Source organism: Alternaria atra, assembly GCF_907166805.1.
Source record: "Alternaria atra isolate CS162 genome assembly, contig: 35, whole genome shotgun sequence".
Lineage (NCBI taxonomy): Eukaryota > Fungi > Ascomycota > Dothideomycetes > Pleosporales > Pleosporaceae > Alternaria > Alternaria atra.
The window spans coordinates 1,462,419-1,486,902 of record NW_025091334.1 but is presented as its reverse complement, the minus strand read 5'-3'; the positions used below and the strand labels follow the sequence as shown (position 1 = coordinate 1,486,902).

The 24,484-nt window shown below is 50.9% G+C and overlaps 8 protein-coding genes across 8 annotated transcripts; 2 read left to right on the top strand and 6 right to left on the bottom strand.

Moving 5' to 3' along the window:
* Positions 1–610: 610 nt before the first annotated feature.
* On the top strand, positions 611–2,896 carry ALTATR162_LOCUS11395 (uncharacterized protein; the record flags this gene model as incomplete). Its single annotated transcript, XM_043319037.1, has 5 exons — positions 611–952; positions 1,037–1,301; positions 1,347–1,658; positions 1,705–2,041; positions 2,095–2,896. The coding sequence occupies 5 exons, from the start codon at positions 611–613 to the stop codon at positions 2,894–2,896; spliced, it is 2,058 nt and encodes a 685-aa protein (XP_043174972.1).
* Positions 2,897–5,827: 2,931 nt separating this feature from the next.
* On the bottom strand, positions 5,828–6,871 carry ALTATR162_LOCUS11394 (uncharacterized protein; the record flags this gene model as incomplete). The annotated part of the gene is made up of 1 exon (XM_043319036.1): positions 5,828–6,871. One exon carries the CDS (start codon positions 6,869–6,871, stop codon positions 5,828–5,830), a length of 1,044 nt encoding a protein of 347 aa, XP_043174971.1.
* Positions 6,872–7,965: 1,094 nt separating this feature from the next.
* Positions 7,966–9,593, bottom strand: ALTATR162_LOCUS11393 (uncharacterized protein; the record flags this gene model as incomplete). Its single annotated transcript, XM_043319035.1, has 2 exons — positions 7,966–9,303; positions 9,351–9,593. The coding sequence occupies 2 exons, from the start codon at positions 9,591–9,593 to the stop codon at positions 7,966–7,968; spliced, it is 1,581 nt and encodes a 526-aa protein (XP_043174970.1).
* A 391-nt stretch (positions 9,594–9,984) lies between these two features.
* On the bottom strand, positions 9,985–12,371 carry ALTATR162_LOCUS11392 (uncharacterized protein; the record flags this gene model as incomplete). Its single annotated transcript, XM_043319034.1, has 2 exons — positions 9,985–11,166; positions 11,214–12,371. The coding sequence occupies 2 exons, from the start codon at positions 12,369–12,371 to the stop codon at positions 9,985–9,987; spliced, it is 2,340 nt and encodes a 779-aa protein (XP_043174969.1).
* A 780-nt stretch (positions 12,372–13,151) lies between these two features.
* On the top strand, positions 13,152–15,304 carry ALTATR162_LOCUS11391 (uncharacterized protein; the record flags this gene model as incomplete). Its single annotated transcript, XM_043319033.1, has 3 exons — positions 13,152–13,432; positions 13,482–13,983; positions 14,036–15,304. The coding sequence occupies 3 exons, from the start codon at positions 13,152–13,154 to the stop codon at positions 15,302–15,304; spliced, it is 2,052 nt and encodes a 683-aa protein (XP_043174968.1).
* A 1,015-nt stretch (positions 15,305–16,319) lies between these two features.
* Positions 16,320–17,776, bottom strand: ALTATR162_LOCUS11390 (uncharacterized protein; the record flags this gene model as incomplete). The annotated part of the gene is made up of 5 exons (XM_043319032.1): positions 16,320–16,676; positions 16,852–16,938; positions 16,997–17,103; positions 17,152–17,388; positions 17,551–17,776. The coding sequence occupies 5 exons, from the start codon at positions 17,774–17,776 to the stop codon at positions 16,320–16,322; spliced, it is 1,014 nt and encodes a 337-aa protein (XP_043174967.1).
* Positions 17,777–20,337: 2,561 nt separating this feature from the next.
* Positions 20,338–22,112, bottom strand: ALTATR162_LOCUS11389 (uncharacterized protein; the record flags this gene model as incomplete). The annotated part of the gene is made up of 3 exons (XM_043319031.1): positions 20,338–21,655; positions 21,710–21,872; positions 21,923–22,112. The coding sequence occupies 3 exons, from the start codon at positions 22,110–22,112 to the stop codon at positions 20,338–20,340; spliced, it is 1,671 nt and encodes a 556-aa protein (XP_043174966.1).
* Positions 22,113–23,154: 1,042 nt separating this feature from the next.
* ALTATR162_LOCUS11388 (uncharacterized protein) lies at positions 23,155–24,362 on the bottom strand (the record flags this gene model as incomplete). The annotated part of the gene is made up of 3 exons (XM_043319030.1): positions 23,155–23,546; positions 23,596–24,294; positions 24,332–24,362. The coding sequence occupies 3 exons, from the start codon at positions 24,360–24,362 to the stop codon at positions 23,155–23,157; spliced, it is 1,122 nt and encodes a 373-aa protein (XP_043174965.1).
* Between the last annotated feature and the right edge of the window lie 122 nt (positions 24,363–24,484).

The following is a 24,484-nucleotide window of genomic DNA, read 5'->3' as shown; positions in this document are numbered from 1 at the left end:
CAATACCAACTGCTGGTAATCTATACCTCACGACGGTAAATAGCCAGCCATGGCAGAAACGACCGAAGACAAGATTCGTGGTGATGAGATGTCCATAGATAGTCTTTCGCGTTCCAGTAAGATACCCGGAATTGATACTGCTATACGCACTGATCAAGTTGAGCAATCATCAACGGTGGTAGAGCTTCTCAAGGATACTGCAAAACGAACTGCATCCCGAACGAATTGGTGAAACCAGGCTGGCGAATAGTGGTGTATAGATACGGGAGATGGCTGAGGAGAACCGTCGGAGAGGTGCGATGACACGTCCCGGTCCTCGGAACGCTAGTCGACGCGCTTGTCACCCAACAGGCAGGAGAAAGTCCAGATCAAGCTTTTTGGCATTCAGCATCGAAGACTTGTCAACGGCCTAGTCGAAAGCTTATCTTCTTCTCCAATGACAGTTACACGTGCGATCTTGCCGCTTGCGCCCCTGCGTGTGATTCTGTCTGACGGCATGGGTGGCACAGCCGGGGGGATCTACATACGCGTACCTGCCTTCAAGGCTGTATAAGAAGATAGGCGGCCTACCTGCTTACCGCCGCGCACTGCCATTCACCCTCTTCCCACAATGCGGTCTTTTGCCTTTGGCGCCTTCGTCTCCATAGTAGCGCCGGTCTTGGCCTGCGAAGGTTATCACAGCTGCTACGGACCTTTGAAAGATGATGTCGTCTTGACCAGGAACGTCCGACGTATGCAACCGGACGCGCAGAATGCGACCGCAACACCGAAAGCGCCTTTAGAATGGGGCCAAATCAACTTCATGCATACCACTGACACTCATGGATGGCTTGAAGGCCACATCAAGGAGCAGAACTACGGTGCGGACTGGGGCGACTACGTCAGCTTCACCAAGCACATGAAGCAGAAAGCTCGAAACCTCGGCGTCGATCTGCTTCTTGTGGACACCGGGGTTAGTGTCTACCATCAGGCCCTGGGGACGAGTAGGGCTGCGCATGTGGTTGGGGGAAAAGCCAATCTTACTGACTTGCGATAGGACCTACATGATGGCGCGGGACTTAGCGATGCGACGTCTCCCAATGGCAACATCTCGAATGTCATTTTCGAAAACGTCGACTACGACTTGTTGACCATCGGCAATCACGAGCTTTATGTTACCGAGATCGCCTACGAGACTTTTAACAACTTCTCCAAGGTCTACGGAGACAAGTATCTCACTAGCAATGTGCAGATCATGAACCCAGCTACTGGCCAGTTCGAGTACATCGGAGCTCGTTACCGTTATTTCACCACAGAGCAGGGTAAGTTGAGAGCCCGTAGGAACGATCATATGCTGATATAGACAGGCCTTCGCATCATGGCCTTCGGTGTCCTCTTCGACTTCACCGGAAACAGCAACGTCTCCAAGGTCATCAAAGCAGCTGACATGGTGAAGCAGCCATGGTTTCAACAAGCTGTGAACTACACCGAGCCGATCGACCTGTTTGTGATCACTGGGCACAACCCTGTGCGGACTAGCGTCTCGAGCAGCACGATGGGCACTGTCTTCAAGGCTATTCGCAGCATCAAACCAGATGTACCCATTCAAGCTTTTGGTGGGCATACTCACATCCGAGACTTTACAGTATACGACAACAAAGCTACGGGGCTTGAGTCTGGTAAGGACCTCTGAAAAGTCTGGTAAATCCAGCTAATATCATCTAGGTCGATATTGCGAGACGCTGGGCTGGCTTGCAATGTCTGGTATCAAATCAACGACTTGCAAAGCGCAACACAACCCCCAAGGTGTACCAAACCCCACACGGAGCGCGGTAGCACCGGCCAAGACTGGTACTGCATCTGCAAGCGCACACCTGCCCACTTCTACTTCAAACTCCACGATCCGTTATGCACGACGATATCTTGATTGGAACCGTAATACTTTCGCTTACCACGCCGCCAACAGTCAACGCTACGCCACGTTCGACACATCTGCAGGTGCCAGCATTAGCTCCGATATCGCTTCAGACCGAAGCAAGCTCAACTTGACTGATTTATATGGGTACGTACATCGACTATCTGCATGGTCTGGGATATGGACTAAGTCTGCAACAGTTGCGCACCAGAGACATACTGCCAGTACTGCAAGCCTTTCCTGGCTGAAGGTAACATCTTCGGACTACTACAGACTGCATTGGCTACAGTCGTCGTGAATGAGACGCGCAAGGATGTTCCAAGACTCATTATCATCAACACTGGATCTGTTCGCTTTGATCTTGCCAAAGGTCCTTTCACTTACGACGACTCCTTCATCGTCTCTCCATTCGATGACGCCTTCCAGTTCATCCCTGATGTGCCCTACGAGCAGGCTTCCCAGGTGATTGATATCTTGAATGCGGGTGCTTTCCAAAAGAAGAAGCGGGATCTCGAGACCGCCGACTTCGGCTTCAGCCCCGTCCTCGCAGACCGAGACACCTGTATCGATCCGCCACTAACGCACCACTACGAAGGGCTTACCCGCCGATCGAAGCAAGGTGGGCGTCTTATCCGTCGCCAATCTACTGCTCCCAATCCAGGCTATACGACTAAGGATGACTTCGGCACTGACGGTGATGACACGATACACTCGGCTATCCCGGACTACTCGCAGCCCAACGATCTTCAAGCAAACGCCTCCTTCCCGCTTGACGGATCCATGCCAAAGACTGTAGATCTTGTGTTTCTGGACTTCATCGCTAGCTACATCGTCAACGCGCTGAATCAACCCGATGTTGGTGGTGACTTCTCGCTCAACCAGGTGTCGTACTACATTGACAAGAGCTTTACCACGAACAGCTATCTGCCAGCGTATGCTAAGATCGCTTGGCAGGCGAATGTACCAAACTGCCCAGTCGGAGAGGGCATTGGTGCTTCGTAATGCACAAAGTATCTCAGCAAGGTATTGTCGCGTTTGTACAACGATGTATAAAATCTGGACTGTGAGGAGCAGAGATAAGAATAGCCATAGCAATGTCAAACCAGCGCATCAACACGTGTTACAAATCTCGACCTCGAGCTATGTCTTTCTCAAGGTGAAGACAATGTCAAAGCAACAATCTGAAGCCTGCGCCACTACCCTTGAGGCTTTTTCGGACTTATGATACGAAGCTTTCCATCCTTTTGTGGTTTGATGTTACGCTATTAATGAGGAAAAGTCAAACTCCAAGGCGACGAGCTCCTTCGTGCCATGCGCCTTACTTCTCTGAATGCATTCCAATTTACCATTCGGCATGATCTGATATTCAAGAATCCTCTACCAATAGGCAAAAGGCCCTTTCAAACTGCGGAAAGATCCGAACCTCCCCCATATCTAGATACGAATAGGAAACTCTCAGGGGTCGTTGCAGCAAAAGACAAAAAGAAGATTAGTGCGGCGCGCTAGCAACGCGAGCACGGTCCGCCCGCCTGGACAAGAACCTGAGGCAAACAGAACCGTTTTTCACACACTTCCTGTTTGAGAGTCCATTTCGTACCAATACTCCGCTGTCTTATGCTTCGATGGACCTATGACAGCTGTAGCGCATGCAGTGTGCGCCACATACACGATAGACTAAGCCTGACGCGTGAATATGCGACGCAAACTACCGGCCGAGGAGCTTAGGTCTACCACGCGTGGTGCAACCCGCTTCGCGAAAGCAACCTGCCTACGGCAAAAATGCAGGTACCGTGTCTGGTTTCCCTAGGAGGCTGAAGCTCGGTATTGCTTGGCTATGCTGGTGCAATGAGTCGATTTGATATTAGAGTTGGTATTGTCCGATCTTTGTAGGGGTAGGTATCTTCCGTTTCCTCTTTGTGGATTCTCTACGCGGGTGTTTCTCTATATCTTCGTTTACACTCGCTGGCGAGGATCTTGAACTTCGATACACGCTCTTTGACTGCCGTTCGTTTCTTACATCTTTTGATTCTCATTCGTTGCCCGTGCGCTGCTTGGGTGTCGTTTCCTGCAGATATCTTCTCAGATTACACGCCTCCCCTTCGCCCTTTGTTTGTCGATTTATACACGCGCGATATGCAGTTTTCCAGCCTTCGCGGCGCTTTTGCAGTTTTCTTGATCGCATACTTTAACACGGATGTTGCTGCGATCTCGAGGGAAGACGTTGCGTTTAATAAGGCTATAGGCGTTATAATCCCTCCATCGATAGCCAGCGAGGCCGCTGCGACACCGATACTGAATGTTACCACGGGAATACCACGTATCATTACTACAGCCATGATCGCTAGCGAAGCGGCGGCGGCTCCAACTTTAGCGTCGGACATCACCTTCGTATTCGCTAGCGATGTGGTGTCTTCGACTTCGGAGTCGATTGCTACTTCGACGCCGATGAGCAATACCATGTCTGAAACTTCTCTCATGAACACTACGTCGACGCCGATGAGTAGTACTAGGTCTACAACTTCTCTCCCGAACACTACTTCGACGCTGGTATATTGTACCGTGCTCACAACGTCTTCGTTGAACACTACTTCGACAATGGCGAGCGAGACAGTCTCTACTACTTGTACTAGTTCTCTGTTATACCCCACATCGACAATGACGAGTGAGACGGTCTCTACTTCTTGTACTACCTCCCTGCCAAACTCCACTTCGACACTGATTAGCTATGCTGTCTCTGTGACATCATCGTCAGCTACTACTACACCAATACCAGTGTATGTTTACATCACATCCACAACTTTGTTGCAGCGCACTTCGACGACCTCGTCAGCCAGCACTACAACAACACCATGTAGCACTTCGACGACATTATCATCCAGCACTACTACAACGCCATGTAGCACCTCGACGACTTTATCGCCCATCACTACAACGACTTTATCGCCCAGCACTACAACGACTTTATCGCCCAGCACTACGACAACATCATGTAGCACTTCGACGACATTAGTCACAAGAACAACTTATATCACCGTGCCTGCGTCTGAGAGCATTCCATTGTTTACAGAGACTTCTACCTCTTGTTCTCTTAAAATGACACTTACGACGAGTAACTCAACCTCTATCCAATATTCGGCATCGCAGACTTCATCACCATGTCCATCTTCATCCTTCATTCCAGCATACAACACATCGAGTTCAAAGACTTTAGTCTCATCGCCTTTGTCCTACGTTGCTTCAACTCCATCAAACGTATCCGTATCGCCCGTCGTTACTGAGAATCTACCAGCACCAGCACCAGTAGTTACTATGGCGGTTGGCTTCTTGGTACCAAGCAATGCGAGCACCGTGCCCGTTCAGCTGACAGGTCTTCCAGAGTTCACTGGTGCTGTGGCCAAGCATGTGCCCAATGTGAGGGGTATGCTGGGCTTGTTGGTGGGTGCAATGGGCTTTTGTCTAATTGGACCATTACTGTGATTCTATTGTTTTCGATTCTTCAAACACCCACCGCTGTTTATGGTTTAATCTTGCTCACCATTACTTTGATGCTCCAATCTTTCTTTGATATCGCTCAGCACACATTAAGATATCCGGGAAACGGGAAGACTGGTACCAGATATGACAGGAGGAATGGAACCGAATTTCGGAGGAACGGCACCGGGAATGGGACGAGATGAATGACTGATCCATTGAGGGGATGGGTCAACGCGAAAAACGAGTGATTAAACTGATTTGATAGACTTCATAGAAAAGCACTGGCGAAACGAAATATCGAACGTTGCACACTACGCACCTGGGGAGCTTCCTACCCAAGTCTGCCACTAGATACGTGACGTCATGAATCCAATGTTTGCTCCTTCCTGAGGTAGGAAGTCGCGTTCTCTTTTTTTCCCTTCCGGCTTAGTCTGTTATACACACCATTGCTCCTTCCCGCTACAACATCGCCATCCTAACCAAAATATCTCTCGCCTCTTGTCGCACCGTCTGCACAATTTCCTCCGCGCTTTGCACCTCTTTCACTAACCCCACACTAGTGCCCGCCCAAATTGCTGCGCGCCCTTGCAAGCCCGTTTTGAATCCCTTGTCTTCACCTGCTGCAGCATCATTGTGCAGCCTTTGTATCTCCTCTAGGCTCATGCCATTCGCGAAATCTCTGTGGCTCTGTGCCACCAAGCCGCGTCCATCGTACAGCTCCGGCCAGATGTTGGGGCCGCGCAGCTGATCGAACAGTTTCGAACGGGTCGTTACCTGTCCGCCGTCTTGCGCCTCCAGAAGTGCGGCCTGGTAGACCGGATGGACGTTTACCTCTTTAGAAGCGAGAAAACGTGTTCCCATGACGACGCCTTCCGCACCGAGTGTCAGTGCAGCAGCAACACCGCGTCCATCGGTAATACCACCTGAGGCAACGAGGGGTATGTGGGAGAAGCCTTCCGCGGCAAGTGCATCTGACGCCTCTGGTAGTAGCGAGACGATACTTGCGCCCTTCTCAAAGCCATGACCACCGGCATCCGCACCTTGGAGACACAGAACATCTGGTTGTGCAATCTTTGCAACGTGAAGAGCTGCCGTCACGCTACCAAGTTGGATCCAGATCTTACTGTCCGGTGAGGCTTTGCGTATCGCTGACACCCATTCCGCGTAGTCATCTAGTGATTTCGGAACAAACAACCACACCACACAAGGCTTAAAGTCCTCGAATACCGGGAGGACTTCCTCGAGCTTGAGTACGAAAGGGAGGAATCCGATACCGATTGGAAGGGTGCGCGATGCCGATAGTGCCGGGTTGTCCTTGAAGGCTTCGACGGCGATACCCAGCTCTTTCCTTAGGTCTTCCATATTCATTAGGCTTCCAATCATACCAAGGCCGCCGGCTAGTGTTACAGCTGACGCGAGCTCACCGCCTGCGAACCCCGCCATGGGCGCGTTGACGATTAGCGGCGACGATGTCCATGGCAGTTGTTCCTTGAGCGTCGACATTACAGACCGGGAAACACCTCAGAGGGAGTCTGGGAACGAAAAGATGAGCTGATAGACAAGAAAGGTCGGGACGGATATTATACTAAATGGAGTGTGGGAGTCAGCAACGCCCTTTGTCAGGACCTTCCAGGGTACACTGGCTACACAAACGCAATCCTACCACGGCTACAACAGGTTACAAACCATGATCACGTCATCGAGAACATCAGCAAGAGAAACGACCTCGGTCTGTACTGGATCGTTCATTGGGATACACGTCTCTCATTTGTGAGAGGGGTTGAGATACCACGAACCCCGCGGTTAGGCCCCACCTCACACATACAATCGGGTGCCAGAAGTCTGTTCGCGCCATGCGCTCGGGCCACTAACACCACTATTATTGCAAACTTTAAAGCTATAAAACTCTGTAGAACTATGTTTAGATATGTAATCAAGGGCAGTAAGCCAATTGAATTAATCCTAACGTTTTGTTTAATACCTATTTATTATGTTAATAGAGTTGTATAGTGTTGCAGAAGATACCTATCTTGTAATCTTGCGTTGTTGTTAGGCCCGTGCGTTTAGCGCGAATAGACTAATGGCTTAGTAGAAGATGACAGCAGCTGCATGGTAATACGGAATATATACGATTTAATTTGCTGATTCAGCATACAACATCGGCTCGATGGTGTAGTTGGTTATCACGTTCGCCTCACATGAGTACGCGAAAGGTCGCGAGTTCGAGCCTCGCTTGAGTCATTTTTTGCAGTAAAGAGATTCTTGGGTCAATCAGGAATAGCTGCATTTTTTTTTGCATGAGACTCAGGGTTGTAGATGATTTTTGAACGCGGCAGCTAGAACGAGAATTCGTAACAGAATCATACAGTTTACATTGCAGCGAGAGTGATTTCTCATTAATGGAGTGCAGTACTTTCTGAAAGTGCCGTTGGACTTCTAATCCTCAGTCGTTATAACGCTCACGCTATGAAGAAATTCGATTGTGAACTATCGCAAATATGAGGAAGTTATTGCTCGAACGTATCAACAGGAAATAATATCAACACCCAAACAAGCATCCTAATCATGGCAATCGTCCCACGATGTGATCCAAACCATTACTGAAAGCTCATACCCAAAATCCATGGCCTCCGCCTCTCCAAATCCAAAATCATCTGCCCAAACAAGCCATTCGCCCAACTAAACCACTGTCGACTCCAAACCGCCTTGTCCCTCGCATGCACACTCTCATGCATAAGGCCTAAACCATCCGTACTCTGCACCAGCCACATCAAGTTCTGGACAATCTCCGTGTCATCCTCACTCGTCAATATCGTCATGATTAGCGCCATTGGCCAAGGCCTGCCAGGCAGCGTATGCGGGCTTCCCACACCAGTAATCACGGGTCCGACAGCGTAGTAGGGGTTATCCCTGCTTAATATCTTCCGTCGAGTGTTCTGGTAGATGGGATCGCGCAGCGTCGTATAACCCAGAAACGGAGCTGAGAGAAGAGAAGGTACATTGGGGTCGTCCATGATGTTTACAGAGCCGTAGCCGTCAACTTCGTAGGCGTATATTCTGCCGTATGTAGGGTCCGAGACGATTCCGTACTTTTCTATGCCCCGGTTGATGGCTGTGCTTAGGGCTTGCATGCGTGCGGTCAGGCCGCTGGTGCGAGGCATAATACGCGATGTGATTGTTGAAGAGGTGTTGAGGGCGGAAGAGAACATCATGTTGGAAGGAATAAGATACTGATATGTACACGCGTCGTCGCTGGGGCGGTGAAAAGACCGTACAAGGCCGATGTTGCCTTTGTGAGGACTGCCGTTACAGTTATTGATTGGGGTGCCGCCGTAGGGTGCACAGTAGGTGTAAGGCGTGTGCTGCCACTCGCCATCCTCAGTATAGCTGTCGATCATCATACTTTCTGTTGTTTCGAGCACAACTTCCACGGCTTTGGTCCAGTTGCTGGAGTTTTGGAAGAAGTCGTAGTCTCTGGTTGCGGTTACGTAGTCCACGGAGAGCTGCAAGAAGGATACTAGGGAATCCAACTCCCACTGACAAGAGAAGACTTTGTAGTAGTCGAACAAGGGCGTGATGCGGTCGCTGTTCAGGCTGCTTTTTCGCACGACACCGCTCTCGTCGGGCGCTTGAAACGCATTGCAAAACGCATTTTCGAGGATGTAGCGTGCTTGCAGGTTGATTGCTCCTCGGAATAGACTGGCTAGGCTGTCTGGACTGTCATCTTTCTTCAATACGGAGACATAGGCTTGAAGTTGGTTCGCTGAGTCGCGTAGCCACATTGCTTCAATATCGCCGGTGATGACAAATGTTAGTTCCTCGGGTTTCATGCTCATGAGAGGGCCTTCCAGCTCGTTGAGGTCGCTTGTTGTGTTTGACCATCCTCGCCATCCAATCGTCGTATCCAATGTACTCGGCCATGAATTCTCAAAGATCTGCGATCAGATCAGCATGCATGTCGATACAGTAGCGATGCTCTTACACGAAAGAGATCAGGGTCCTTAATAACGCCTCGTAACCGCTCAATCGTATTCTCGACCTGTTCCGAAAGAAATGTTCGACATGGTATTATCGGTCTGGCGTAGCTTAGATTCCATGTTCCCTCCGTGTAAGGCTCATGGTACTGGGCAGCGTAATTCTGATAGAGCGGACACTGGGCCGATGACAGGGATGGCAACAGAAGCGAGACGCAAGGGAGCAGGATCTTTGTGGTTAACAGCCGCATAGCGTGGATGGCGGGCCGATGGTCGCCCAGCAACCTAGTAACACGGTACAAAATGAATAACGATTAGAAGATGTCGCCGACACGTTGAGGAGTAGTTGATCGCGTGTAATGCTTCTAGTGAAAGGTGTTCAAGCCAAGCCAAGCCGGCACGAGCCACAGGTCCTCGGCCGCGACGGCTAGCAGCGTGCCATTAATATGGACCGTGTACAAAAGGAGCAGTCGCGATACGAAAACCCCCTCGCGGAAGAAAGAACACGATGAATTGCGGAGTATATCCACTACCGAGGCAGTCCAGAATATTTCATTTGTATAGATTGAATGCCAAGAGTTTCCTAGTCAAGACTACGGAGTCTCTGCGCCCCACCTCCGAATGCCAATTGACAAGAGCCCATCAGCCTTTCACAATAGCTCTTATTCTTTTCCTCTCCTCAGCATCCAATACCCAGGGTATACCCGACTCGCCTGACGTATCATCCGCCACTTCCTCGAATTCATCGTCTTCCATGTTTAGAATCAAAGTCATCTGAGTACTCTTCTGGAAAACATCGCGAAGTGAATACGCGCCGCCACTTGTAGCTGCAGTGATGATACCAGCGACATCGCGCTCGAGCCTGACAGCACCCAGCTCGTTGACTCTGCCGTAGTAGCTCTTAATGCGCTTTTCGAGCGAAGAGGCGAGAGAGTTTAATCCCAGAGCAAGGAGACGATCAAAGTTTGCGGAGGTCAAGATGCGCTTGATGGGACGGATCACAACTCCCCAACCGCGGTCAAAGCGTGACTTTACCACATCAACATCCTCCTCTTCTTCATCCTCGTTCTCATCGTCCTCCGGGTCGTACTTGATGTCCCGGAAGGCCTCAGCCAGGATAGGTCGAATGCGAGGCTTGAGGACGTTGGCAAACAAGACAGTAATGCCGTCGTTGAGAAGATCTCCGCTCTTAGATGCAAAGGCCTTCTCCATCGCTTTTAGTGTGTTCTCAACGAATATCGCGTCGTGCCCAAATGGAAAGAGGTCGTGCAATGGTGACTTCACATCTTCGTCGCCAGCTTGCGATTGACGGCCCAGTTGCTGTTGAACTATGCGTTTAACATAGTCGTTTGCGATATCCAGATTGTTGATTAGCACCAGGAAAGCTATGACCTTGTCCTCTGGAGGAAGACCGCCCTGAATGACAGGCTTGGGATAGCTTTCGTCCCGCATCTTGCGTTGTATCATACCGATGAATTCTGCGCCTAAGATGTGGCTCACCGCAGGCACAACACTAGAAACGACGGCACGTTGTGAGGTTGCTAGTGTCCTCTGAATGACTTGGTTAACAATGTACATGACATCGTCTACAGCAGAGGTGATGAAAGGTGGATTGGATCCAAGAGGTTTGGTAGGGTTCAGTGTAAGATCTGCTGGTGGCTCGTCCAGCTGGAAAGCCTTCTCCACTGATCGACGAAAGAAGAAGGTTGTCATGGCATTGACAGGCTCGATGAGATGGCTGTTAACCTTCTTGTGGAGGTTGCTGGTGACTAAGAAGTTGGGCATTACCAAGCCATAGTCGATGCGGTCTTCAGGTTCGGGGGGCTACAGAAGTAAGTCGTTGAAGAGAAATATATACACTGGTCACTTACTGCACACTTGTCAGAGAGGAAGCGCGCATACAACGCATACCGACCCAGCATCAGTGCGCCCTCTCCAAGCAAGCCATCAATCTCTTTCATGTCCACTCCCTCGTCTTCGCTTGTTCGACCAGCACCATTAGCTGGCGAGCTGGAACGGGGTGTTCCAGAAGCAGGTTTTTGTGAGGGAAGAAAGCTCTGGACAAGGAAGGAGAAGGCATATGATTTGATATCAGTCAGCTTGCGGTCAATGTGGCGCTCTTCATGCCATGTGTCGAGCACGATACCCCCTTGCACATCAGCCTCAATTTGTAAACGTTCAATGACCTTCTGCATCATGCCTGGCCCGTAATGGCGTTCTACCAGCGGCTCATGACCGTCGACAATCTGGGCGATGTGCTCGAACAGCTTTGTGATGGTGTTGCCGTAGAAGAAGCCCTCGTTCCTCTGGGCTGGCGCAGCCGAGTTGAAGTTTGTCCGCGCCCGTGAAGCTACTCCCTGGCAAACATAGCGACCGTATGCGTCCAGGCCTACATGTGTCCGTCCGATCAAGGGGAACAGCTTGAAGAACCTCGTCACCTTGGAGCCGTCGCCTTCTTGCGCTGCCTTTTCAAACTCGCGTAAGAAGAGGCCACATAGCGACTCTGCTGCTGCATCTAGTGTCACGCGCGGCGGATCAGGCACCTCAGCAGTCGGCACAATCTCCTCTGCGAAGCTGCCGTTTACAACGTCGTCAGGTATCTTCGCGGCGCGGCTCAGATAGCCAGCTGCAGTTTCCCAGTCCTGCGGGGCCCCCATAGATCCATGTACGCCCAGCACACATGCCTTCAGTTCCGCCACCTGCTCCACCACCTCGAGTGTTGCCTTGACATTGGACTGTTCCTGGTCTAATCGCTTCACGGCGCTTGATATTCGGTTCGCAGTCGAGGCGGCGTCGGAGAGTATGCCATTACTGATGGCTCGCGTATTGACCGCTTGGGTGCCGAGGTGGGCGCGGAGCAGATCGAGGCGACCGAGTTCGCGCGAGAGATCCTTCTGCGAGGCGATGAGGGCGTTTAGGCGCTGGGTGACGCTGGCCTCGTGGTCATGCAATTGGCTGAGGGCCTCATGGATCTGAGCCACGCTGGCAGCGGCGAAAATGTCTTGATGGTTGTCAATGTCAACTGCCATGTTCAATCATGCTACTGTCAGGGTGCAGATACGGAGCAATGTCAAACGTCGCGTACTGGCTGTCGACTGTTGATCATCTATTTCTGGAGCTGCAAGCTGTCAAGCGTTGGTGGGCGTGCGCCGATCTCTTGGCCGGTGACGTCTCAGGGCCCGGGACTTGAACGATCAATGCACCCGTTGCCCCTGCAGCAAGATTACATGTTGACGGTCGAGGAACGACGCCGAACTGCCTCCACCGTCGCATGTTCCTGTTTACCTTGGCAGTCTCTGTCACAAGCTTTGTATAATAACGTTTGGCTGCCTTTGTCTGCGGCACGGCTTCAGCCCCCAAGAGCTGTGTAAACACCACCACTCGGCGCACCAATCACCCTCGCATCTAGGCCTTTCAGCTGTACGCACCACGATTACGCACCAACGGCCCGCATCTACACCGAGAAACTGCGCCTTCCTCGTACTCGAACAAAACAAGGCCTTTTACTACTCGCGCCTTCCTCTTCGCCCCCCGCGACTTCACTCTGCAACTGCGATTGCGCCTTCCTCTTGCTCATCTCCGTGGTGCCCTGGACCCTGTCCAAACAGACTTCCTAAAGCGTTCCTGCCTCCGCCCATCCAACGTTCCTCCACGTGCCCAGTCTCGTGCACCTCACCTGAGCATTCAAATCGCGAATAGTATTATTCATGCTTCTACGGTAAAAAGCAATTCAACATCAATCATATCCACCAGGTCGAGTCGCCGGTGCACTAGCGCTTGGCAACATCCACAGCGACCCACCCCAAGCCATGGACTCGACCGCACACGTCCTCTATGCCGTCCACCAACTGAATGCCCGCGCTGGGGGCATGGGCGGTGATACTGGAACTCGCCCAGGCTCGTACAAGATCATTGGCTTAGTCCTAGCCATCGCATCGGGAGTGTTTATCGGGACGTCGTTCGTGATAAAGAAGCATGGTCTACTACAGGCGAATAAGAAGTACAATGAAGAGGCGGGAGAAGGCTACGGCTACCTCAAGAACGCTTGGTGGTGGCTCGGTATGACACTCATGATTCTTGGAGAAATATGGTACACACTGTGAAGCATCAAAACCAGATACCTTGCTAACACCTGGTAGCAATCTTGTCGCATACGCTTTTACCGACGCCATCCTCGTGACGCCCATGGGCGCCCTCTCCGTCGTTATATGCGCCATCCTGTCCACTATATTCTTGAAGGAGCGCTTGAGCTTTGTCGGAAAAGTAGGCTGTTTCAACTGCATCATCGGATCTGTTGTTATCGCGGTAAACGCGCCCGAACAGTCGTCTGTTGCGCGCATCCAGGATATGAAGAAATGGGTCATTGCACCAGGCTTTCTCAGCTTTGCAGGCGTCATCATTGTCGCATGTGTTGTCATTGCCCTCTGGCTCGGCCCCAAGTACGGAAAGAAGACTATGATGGTCTACATTACCATCTGCAGTCTGATCGGAGGACTGAGTGTTGTCGCAACCCAAGGTCTCGGTGCTGCTGTAGTGGCGCAAGCCTCTGGCACATACGGCGGACAATTTAAGGAATGGTTCCTCTACGTGCTGCTCGTCTTTGTTGTAGCCACGTTGCTGACCGAGATCATCTACCTCAACGTAAGTCCATCACTCTTGCTTAGCCATGTGGAGAATGCTAAGCTTTGCCCAGAAAGCCTTGAACTTGTTCAACGCTGCCTTGGTCACACCAACGTACTACGTCTTCTTCACGTCTGCCACTATCGTCACTTCGGCCGTCTTGTTCCAGGGTTTCAAGGGCACGCCCCTACAGATTGTCACTGTCATCATGGGCTTCTTACAGATTTGTTCTGGCGTCGTTTTGTTACAACTCTCCAAGTCGGCAAAAGACGTACCAGACTCAGCTGTCTTCAAGGGCGATCTTGACCAAGTGCGAACTGTCGCGGAGATGGAGGAACCAGAATACGAGCCCCGAGCTGACACTCTTCGTGGTGGCGCGGCAATCCTCAGGTCACTGTCAAAGGCTAGGTCTCATAAAGAGCTCGCTGAGGCTAAAAAGATCCAAGAAGAGCACATGGAACCGATTGGTGAAGGGGAGCAGGTCGAATTCGACGGTCTCCGAAGACGGAAAACGGTCCTCGATCCCAGTCGGCCACCGACGCGCAGTGCTACCGTCGTACGAACTATCCATCCACCCCTCGGCATGTCGCAATTCCCAACCGACGACTCCGACGATGACAACGATAGCTTTCACCCTGGCTTCTTCCAACGATTGCGCTCCCGGGGCAAGTCGACTAGTAGTCGCGGTAGCTCACATGCTCCAGGAACTTCGGGCATGGGCATGCAGACGCTGCCGTCTATCCCACAGGCCGATGGCGCTTCGGACCGCGAATCAGACGCCGGATCCTACAAGCAGACCATGATGACGCAAGATACATCCTACAAGCCGATCGACACCCACATACATTTCGCCTCGCTTCCTGATCCGCCCCGTCACGGCCATGGCCGTCAAGATTCAAGCGACTCACTCGCTCCCCCAAGACCACCTGCCCACATTGCCAAACGCCAATTCTCCTTCCAAAATGTCTTCTCCCGAAACCGTCCCGATTCTACAGGCGAAGCGTCAAGTAGTAAACGGCCGACTAGTAGGCATAGTCGGAAGAGCAGCAGAGAAGGCAAAGCATCAACTACTGCTACCGAGGAAGAGAGACTTGGGCTTGTCAAAGGCGATTCGACAAATCTCCTCCCTATAGCCAGCCGCGGAAGTGATGAGCTGGTAGGACCACCAGTTTATTCAGATGACTGGGACATGCCTAGGACTTCAAGTCCAGGGTACTCACCTGAGCGGCCGCGGGTAATGCCACCACCCATACGCAGGGTGGACACAGACATGTCGGAGCTGAGCCCTAGAGATCCTAAGGAATTCGAGAAGGGTCCTGGAAATCCAAACACTTTCTTATAGCGTGTAGGAGTGTTCATCCTACATTCTCTTTCCTCTTCTCCTCTCGATGAGCAAGCGTGTCAGCGTCATCTTTGTCTTGTTTGACTTCTTGAATGTCGTTTTGCATAGTGGTTGGTGTTGGTGTTGTCAGTACTGGTATTGATGGATTCTTCTTGCGCACTGGCTGTATACATCAAGCGCTCGCGGCAGAACATGGCTGGTGTATGCGTGAATGGCCCGCATCCGACGTTAATGAGTACTGTCATGTACATGAGGAGATATTGCCTTTTAGGTGAATGTATACGTAGATAGTAGGAGGAACACGACTGAGATATATGGTCGTTGGGTACATATATATATATATCATGATGATCACCACCACCACTTTTGGAAACCATGGTCGTGCGGCGTCCGGTCGCCTGGCTCTTTACTTTGGCCATATAAGTTTTTACTGACTTACATTTTGCATGTCGTTTTTTTTGGATTTGTCTTCCGGGTTACCTCAGATCAGAAAGGAAGTAGGACGTGTGTCCAGTACAAACTTTCCTTCCAAAGTTCTTGACCATGTTCGCATGGCTCCTCTGTGCCTTTTCTTCCGAGGTCTTACTTTACATTCTGGATATCGATGTTGTATGCATTAAATGTCTCGGACACGTATTTCATGAACTTCTTCACCTGCAAATAACCGGCTATCACAGATACATGAGAAGATTGTAGCTACGTCCTAGATCTGAGACCATTGCATACAATAATAGATTCCCCAGATGGTAATGACAAAAACTATATTACACAATGACAAATCTATGGGAAGTAATGACCGAAACTGGTATATGGCGTGACCCCAATACGGACAAAAAACCACCAACCACCACACAGTAACTTGAAAAAAGAAACCAGTAGACAACATCTGCTAAGCCCTACCCGTTCTCATAGTCGAGAGCAGAACAACGAAGATGCCGATACCCATTGGAATCAAGTTCCACAAGAAGCGCCGACCTCGGGAACAAGCCTTTGCGTATTGATCGAGGCCAGACACTTATCGTGCTGGGACGGGGAGATCGTTAATCATGGGGCCATTGAGGGGGCTTTTGACCCAGGGATTGAGTATCGTACTCTGTCCAAAGCGGGGGAAGAAGTAATTGACGAAGACGCGTGATCGCAAGGTTTCCTTGACGGTCATGTAATTCATCATACGGCCTTGATCAACTGCTTTGACGGCCCTTTTGAACTGATGAGCTTGAACTTCTGTGAAGATGGAGATGATGTCGTCTTCTTCTTCTTCCGTGAATGGCTTTTCGGTTTCTTGGACTCGTGCTGCCGCGAGAAGAGTGTTGGTTAGAACGGCGGCTGTTTCGATGGCAGTGTTTGCACCCTGGGCGCTGAGCGGATGTACCTATTGCAGTCAGTGTCAGTGGATACCGTATCAAGTTGCTCTTATCTTGACTTACCTTGTGGGCAGCGTCACATGTTGTGATAATCCTTCGGTAGTGCCAACGCGTGAATGCATTATCTTCGACGCTTAGAAGCGTTGTCTGCAATCAATTCGCGTACAGATCCTCAAATGTAACCTTTTCTGTAATGCGGTCCTCGAATTGCTGCTCAGCCAGCGCCAGTTCGTCTTCTTTTGAGTACCGAGGGATGTCTTTGCTAAATACCTTCGGTGTCTCAGTGATCAACAACCAGTATGTACGGTCTTCGGGGGGCGGATATGACTAGGTAGTTGCAGTTCTTGAAGAATGCATTCAGTTGCAGAGGTGAAGCTGCAAGGCCAGCAGGTCTTTTGGAGATACCAAAAATGCACTTGTATTCGCATTGAAGGTCTATGAAACTGTCAGTCGAGTGTCGACACGAGTTCGGCGAATACCAACATCGAAGTGGGTCTGGTTTCAAAACACCCGACCCTTCCTCATCTGCAACCATCCACATTTCTCGTCTAACAATACTATGAATACCGTCTGCTCTGACGACGAAGTCCCCTTTGTACGTCGATCCGTCTCTAGTGAATACTCTGACACCATCTGGCTCATGTTCGATTCGAAAAACACGCTTGTTTGTGAGAATGCGCTCCACGTATTGAGGTTCTTGAACAGAATCTGGAGTGCGGCCTGGAGATCGATGAATATCTGTGGGTACTCAATTCTGCAAGAATCAGTCACGGCTGTCTGCAACAGCAGCTTGTGCTTCAAGACACCCACCTTTCTTCTAGTTTCTGACAAACTGTTTTGTCCTCCGAATCGACCCATGATTTCCCACCAAAAAACTCATACCAGCTTTGTAGTTGGCATCTCCGACCGTTCTTTCCATCTCGTCGTAACAGCCAAGCTGGTCCAGAATACGCAAACCGGTCGGAAGCAATCCAACGCTTGCACCAAGCTGAGACGCGATAGTAGGATACCCTTCGGGAAGAACATAGTCAATGTCGAACTTTTCCAGCATGTTCACAAGCGATAGGCCGGAAAAGTTCCCCCCAACGATGATAACTTTGAGACCCATCTTGAACGACTCTAAAGATGTGTAGTTACAGCAGTATTGAGCAAGTTGTATAAGAAGACAAACTAGCCGTAGGCGTCTGGACTACATATAAGCCTGCCATTATCGCGATAGAAGACATTGCGTTGGCGCTGCCAGCAGGAGCCAGGACTCTCGGTCACTCAGTGGACCAAGTTGTTCCGATGTAGAGCAGAGTGCGGCCATTTGAAGCAACGAGCTATCGCAATATAGAGGAGATTTCGTCCGGTGGACCAAGATCATCGTGAGCAGAGGACAGTTCGTCCGGAGTTGTGTGTGTGAATCGCAGACATGTTTGGGACTTAGCAGGCCGGATACAGAGGTCATAGTGATCCTCGAGGCCGACGTGCCGTATCATCACAACGTAAGGAAAGTCCGCTCTGCGCTTGGTGTTTACTTACAAACTCAAAGTAAATGCCATTATGTCCTTGAATCTGGCTGATATACTGTATTCCGTCCGCGACTTCGTTTGGCGTTGTTCCAGGTTCCACATGCACCACTGAGTCAGGTCCAATAGCCGCCTACGACCCACTCACACAAATTTTCACTACCCAACCAACATTATCCAGCAGTTGATTTCAAAGGAATGGAAATACAGAGGGCACTTACTCCAGGCTTGTTTTACTCAAACGCTCTGATCTATTTTGTGTAGTTTTGTCAGTTTTTCCACCAATCATCTACTCAACCTTCTAGGTTGGTCAATCTTCAGTAGTATAGTGGTCAGTATTTCCGCTTGTCACCAACCATTGGCAACTCGCGGGAGACCGGGGTTCAATTCCCCGCTGGAGAGTTACTTTTTGCTGTTTCTAGATGGTTGTGGTCGGTCGTATGCAGGTATGGGCGGTGCCTAGGTATGCATGCAAGACGTTTTTTGGGAATGCGACTTCTTGGTTGGTTTTTTTTGTTTTGTAACAGTAACGATAAGGAACACGTCCGAGATGCATGAAAAGTGCTTTTTACGTCTTGCATGTACTTTCTCGGGTGAGGTTGTCTGGCTAGGCATATGCAAAGGATTCATGTCCCGGCACCCCTCAAACGCCTCATGCAAGGTGGGAAGATGCAGGACATCAAAAGCAAGTTATTCCGGTAATCTTTCTGGTACTGACTAGGCCGGTTTTCTAGGACCATGTACCTAGTTTTCCACGTCGACGGTCCGCGGGTGCATCCCGATATCCATCGAGGCGCGAACTGCAGGTGCGAGTTATGTGGTGTCGTGAATCCTGCGGGAAGCACTCCGCTTGGCCGCTCGCACACCTCGCACCTTGCGTCTCCAACCACCAGTTTTGGAACGCCTTGACCACTGCAACACTCACAAACTTTCTCTTATCACACCACTAACAATGTGCCCACGTGCAGGCCCATAGACGCCAATGTCTACGCGACGATGCCGAACATTGGCAACTATCGTCAACTTTGGAAAGATGCGGCATCGCCCCGTTACTGCATACCACTAATTCCTCCCTTCTACCAAGCACAGAGACGAACCGATGCCGTCGGGCCACCATCCTAGATCGTATCCAGAAGATGCATGCCGTCTGCTACTTCCAATAATGTAGAGTGCCTATACCAATGTGTGCAACTAGCGGCAGGAAATGGTTGTCGCGCCTAATGCGCCTCTCCTATTCTTCACACGTCGTCATCTTCTCTCCACCCCTTTCTGGATCTGAGGATAGGCGGACGATACACATAGACTCGCGCATAATACCTTCCAACCCCGATTTGCTGGGGAAATGGATCTACAATATGCAAACATACGGCTTTCTAATCATGAACGAAACGGAATCTGCCAAGAACCTGGCTGGCTGACATATACTACTACCTATTTATTGCTTGAACACTGAGAACTGTGGCACATCCAACTTTGCGCTATATAACAGTGGTGGCTCTTTCAACCATGCTTGTGTCGATAACCATCAGTCATTTTTTTGTGGTGGCTCGGTCTACTTTCAGGCGAAGTATAACTGCTAGATGCTGAGGATGCTGACTACATGGTAACCTGCTATGAGACTTGCACAGGAGTTACGGAAAGCGAAGCAAACTGAGATTTCGACGGCCTATTTCCTTGGCTACGCTTGTTTAGCAAGGTGTGTCACAGTCGCTCGTTTGGCTGATGACAAAACCTGCTGGAGTCTAAGAATATTTAAAGATAACAACTCACTCTCTTTGAATTTATTGATTTACATTTCATCCTATCAGTCCAGGCCGGCCCAGCTATGCTGGCAACTCTATATGACACGGGGCTCAAGACCAGGCCGAAGATCTGAAGCTTTGCGACAATACCATTCTGCGATATCTATATCTGCCCGGCAGCTTCAAGTCTTGTCTCCGCCTCGCTGTGATCTCGACGTGTCTACTAGTAGGAGAGTTGGGAGCAATATGCGTCATACTTATGGAGCTTTATTTGATATAAATGTACTGTTATAGACCACCACAGGCAAGTTCAGACATCATGACATGGTAATCGCACAAAATGCATCGTACCTTCATTGAATATCTGTAGTTCCATCTACATATTTCTCATATAGTCATTACTCTGCAACATATACCTAAAAGGACATGCTACCCATACCAAGACCACGTCTGTAGATGGTGCCATTACCGGTGAAGTGGCCGCTCTGGGTAGAAAAGTTCTCGGTGCTGCTAAAGTCCTTGACCTTTCCGAGGAGAATCTCCAACATGCGGTAAGCAACACCAGGAGTGTAACCAGGCAGCTCGTGACCGGCGAGACGGGCGGTGTAGAAGGTCATACCACGCTCAGCAGTCCAGTATCCCTGGTAACCGGCGCCAGCAAGCGCACCACCGTTGTACTCTGGGTGGTAAGGTGCGTAAAGAGGGGTAGATGGGTACTCGGAGAGACCCTGGGCGCCGTTCCAGGTCATGTTCTGAATGGCAAAGAGAGTACCGTTGGTGCTGAGGAGCATGTCGAGGTCACCAGAGCCGATGATGGTGTTGTTGGTATACTCGATAACGCGCTGGAGAACACCGTTGTTGGCGGGTCCAGGGGAAGCATCAGAGCCCTCATCATCACCGTTGCCAAAGACGTTGGTGTTGGTGCACTGGAGCCACTCGGTGCTGACGTTGGCGTGGAGCGCCAGCTTGACGTCGGTGCGGTTGAAGTAGATCTCGGCACCTGGAGGAGAGTAGTCCCCAGTGTTGACTATGCCGAGCTGGGAGTAGGGGTGAGGGCAAGTCTCAGTGATGTGGTAGATGTTGAAGCAAGGGTTAACCTCAAGGATGGCAGAGTAAAAGTTGTCGAATTGGTCGCAGGTGTAGTTCTCCGAGCTGTATGGGTCTGGAAGAACGGGGAAAGCGCCCTGTGGTGGGGGAAACGTGAAGTACTTGTCCATGTAGTCGGTGTAGCCACACTCCTTGTGGTGCTGGGTGATCTCCTCCATGAATGTGTCGTTCAGGAACAGCAGGTTCTGCCAGAAGTTGACGAATGGGAGAAGGACAACCTGCTGCTGGATGGTCTCATCACCAATAATGGGGTCGTTGATGGAGATACCAGCAAGGTTGAAGTACTTGTCATCGTCGGCAGTGATGAAGCTGTCGGCAATGTAGGGAACATAGTAACCGGCGTAAGACTCTCCGGTGATGTAAGTCTTCCAGTTGTAGAGTCCGAAGAGATCAACGAAGCTCTTGTAGAAACCACGGAATTGGTTGCCGAGCTCAACTTCGTCGGTGATGTTTGGGGTACCTTGCGAGTAGCCAACACCTACGGGTTGTTCAACCCAGAGCATGTTGGTCAGGTTGGTCCATGAGTAAGGGTTCTGGACAGGGGCGAGTGTGCCAGACTCCCACGTGAACGGGCCGTTCTCGGTGAGGAAACCGCTGAGCGAAGAGCAACCAGGGCCACCATTGAGCCTACAATCATGTTAGGAGTCACTCGGAGATATCGAATGCTGTTTATTCTCTTACCAGATAACCACTTCCTCAGGGGTTTGAACCTGGGTCGAAGGAAAGAACCAAAAGAAGAGCTTTCGCGTCTCCTCTGGGTCATCCGAAATGGGCAACAGACCAGCGTAGCTCTCGCCAATGTCGAAAGGAACCTCTGGAATACCAGTGCCGTTGACAGCAAAAGCTATAGGTTGGTCAGTAATATTCGTCACAGATAATGCCAAGGATACGCACACTCAGTCTTGTTGGTCAAGAAGAAGCTCTCAGCCCGCTTCTGAATCTCAGGGTGCTTGAAAGACTCTCCAGGCATACGCCTCTCAACAGCAGGCCGGACCTTCTCGAAGACACCACGCTTGTGTGGCGAACTTCCAGCAAGAGCTGTGGAAGCACACAGCAAAGAGCCGAATACTGAAAGGAGCTTCATCTTGGAATTGACAGATGAATGCGGCTGTAAGCTGGCACGGAACAACCGGGACCAAGGGCTCTATTTGAACATTTGCTACGTGACGGCATTTCTGTATACATATCCTGACGCTTACCCCGGAAGAGCAGGAGGTTGGCGGAGCATGAACAAGGCTCGGTAATAAACATCGCAAACGCCACTCTCTGGGTCGTGCAGGCTGTGCTATCAGGGTGAGATTCATAGCCGAAGGGCGAAGATGCGAGATGACGCAGAGAAAACGATGGCACAACCTTACGCACCTTCCTGAAGCGTTTGTGTACGAAGATTAGGCCGAGAGTCATGCGTGTTGCTGGGTTGTGATTCGACGCGGCAGTGTTTAGTGCATCCTACGTGCCCAGCCCAGTTCAAAATGTAAGCCTCGGAAGCGGATGCTTGTCAAGGCTTGGTCAAGCTTGTGGACTGGTGTGTGATAGTAGCGTGAGCCCGGCTACCGTAGGTACATACGTGATAGCACGCGATGTTTCGTTTGCGTGAGTTCGTAAAGCCTTTTAGTAAATGTGTGTGTAGCTATCTTGTGGCGCTCAACCGCTGTGGCAGCAGTATTCGGCGTATAGAATACTGCGCGTCATCAGGCGGGCCGAAGCTTGACGACCTTGTTTAGGCCGGGAAATGGGAAGTAAGCGACGAAAATCAAGGTCAAACACCAAGGGCCGATTAAGAGGTTTATTGAGCATTATCGCGGTCGTTGGATGATAAAGCGCCACACGGGGATAACCGAACGCTTGCTTACAGTCGCGTGCGCTGTGGATTGTGGTAGCGAGGCTGCATCGCAACCAGCCTCTCCGTAGTAATCCCTTTGATCTCTGACCCCTCAACACCAACATGCTTCACGATTTCGAGTTCCGGATCACAGCACGTCGCAATGTAACAGGAGTCATGAAAATTGACTACAGCCAAGTTTCAAGTGCGCAACTTATGGCAGCTGGCTGCACCTCGTGAGAGGCGTTCGCGTGGAACAATGCCGCCACGCGCCACTTGTGAGCTTCTACGATCTGACTATTGCCTAACTCAAGGGCCGTAGGAAGTTCATGTCATCTAGCAGTTCCCTGGCATCCTCTGCCTTGTCTACTTTTGGCATTTCCCCACCCACGCGGATGCTCAGATCCACCAAGCCGTCGGCAGGCGGGGAGAACTGGCGCAACTTGACGCCGCTTTCAGCAAATATCTTAGCTGTCTGGTCATCCACAAGGTAGCCTTGGTTATAGACTACCTCGCTGATACCAACTTGTGTTATCTTGACGCTGCAGGTCAGGCAAGGGCAAGTGTTGCAGTAGAGGATGGCGTTTTCGCCGATGCGGTCGCGGCCGGCTTCGAGCAGGGCGTTTTCTTCGGCGTGTAGGCAGAGGCATGTGGAGAGACCGACACCTCCCTGGGCGGCGTTGTTGCAGCGGGGACCTATATGTCGTCAGTGGTGTACTCTCAGGCTCTGAAAGTGTGAACGTACATCCACCCTCGTTGCAGTTGGTCATGCCGCGTGGTGTACCGTTGTACCCGGTGCTAATCACACGTTTTTCGCGGACTATGCAACAGCCTACCCGTCGCTTCATGCAGTTGCTCCTACGTGCTGCCAGATCGGCCAATTGCATAAAGTATTGGTCCCAGCTCGGCCGCACGCGTGCTTCATCCATAAGGTCCAAATGTAGTATGGCGCTGCGGAGGGAGCTCATGTCGGATGAGGTGTTGAGTAGTTTCAGCTGTGCTCTCTGGCAGAGGGCACTTAGGCCTGTCTCTGGCGCGAACAAGTGCTCGTCATTACGTAGAACGAAGTCTTCGAGAGTGGGCGGTGTGTGCTGAGTGGCAGCACAGCGGGCCTTGAATCGCTGCCATCGCACACTGACAGGCGCATCCACGCTGACGAGAAGGAAGAACGGGCGCTTCATAAGTGCATCGACCGCCGTTTCGTCCCATATGTCCGTTGTGACGAATCGTTCTCTCCATCTCAACGTGACGAAATCGAGCAACGAATCGATGTCCTGGAAGGTTCGCCCCGGCTCAACAGACGACTGTACTGGGGAAGGAACTCGCGTATTCGACGCAGATTTCTCCTCTGGAGGCGTCGCAGCATTTCGTGCCAGGCGTAGGCGGGTGAACTGGTGCTCTTCAACAAGATACGAAGCTATCGACGACTTGCCCGCGCATATCCCTAAGCCCGGTTAGCATCTCCTCACATCATCTCTGACGGTGCTTGCCTCCGCACAATCCAATAAGCATAGCGAGAAACGTCGGCGAGGTGGGCTGAGGGTTATGAGCGAGTCTGTAAACGGAATCCAAGCTCGCTATTACTGACCGCGCCTAAGCACGCGGTGCGGCACTAGAGCGGCTGCAGGAACGCG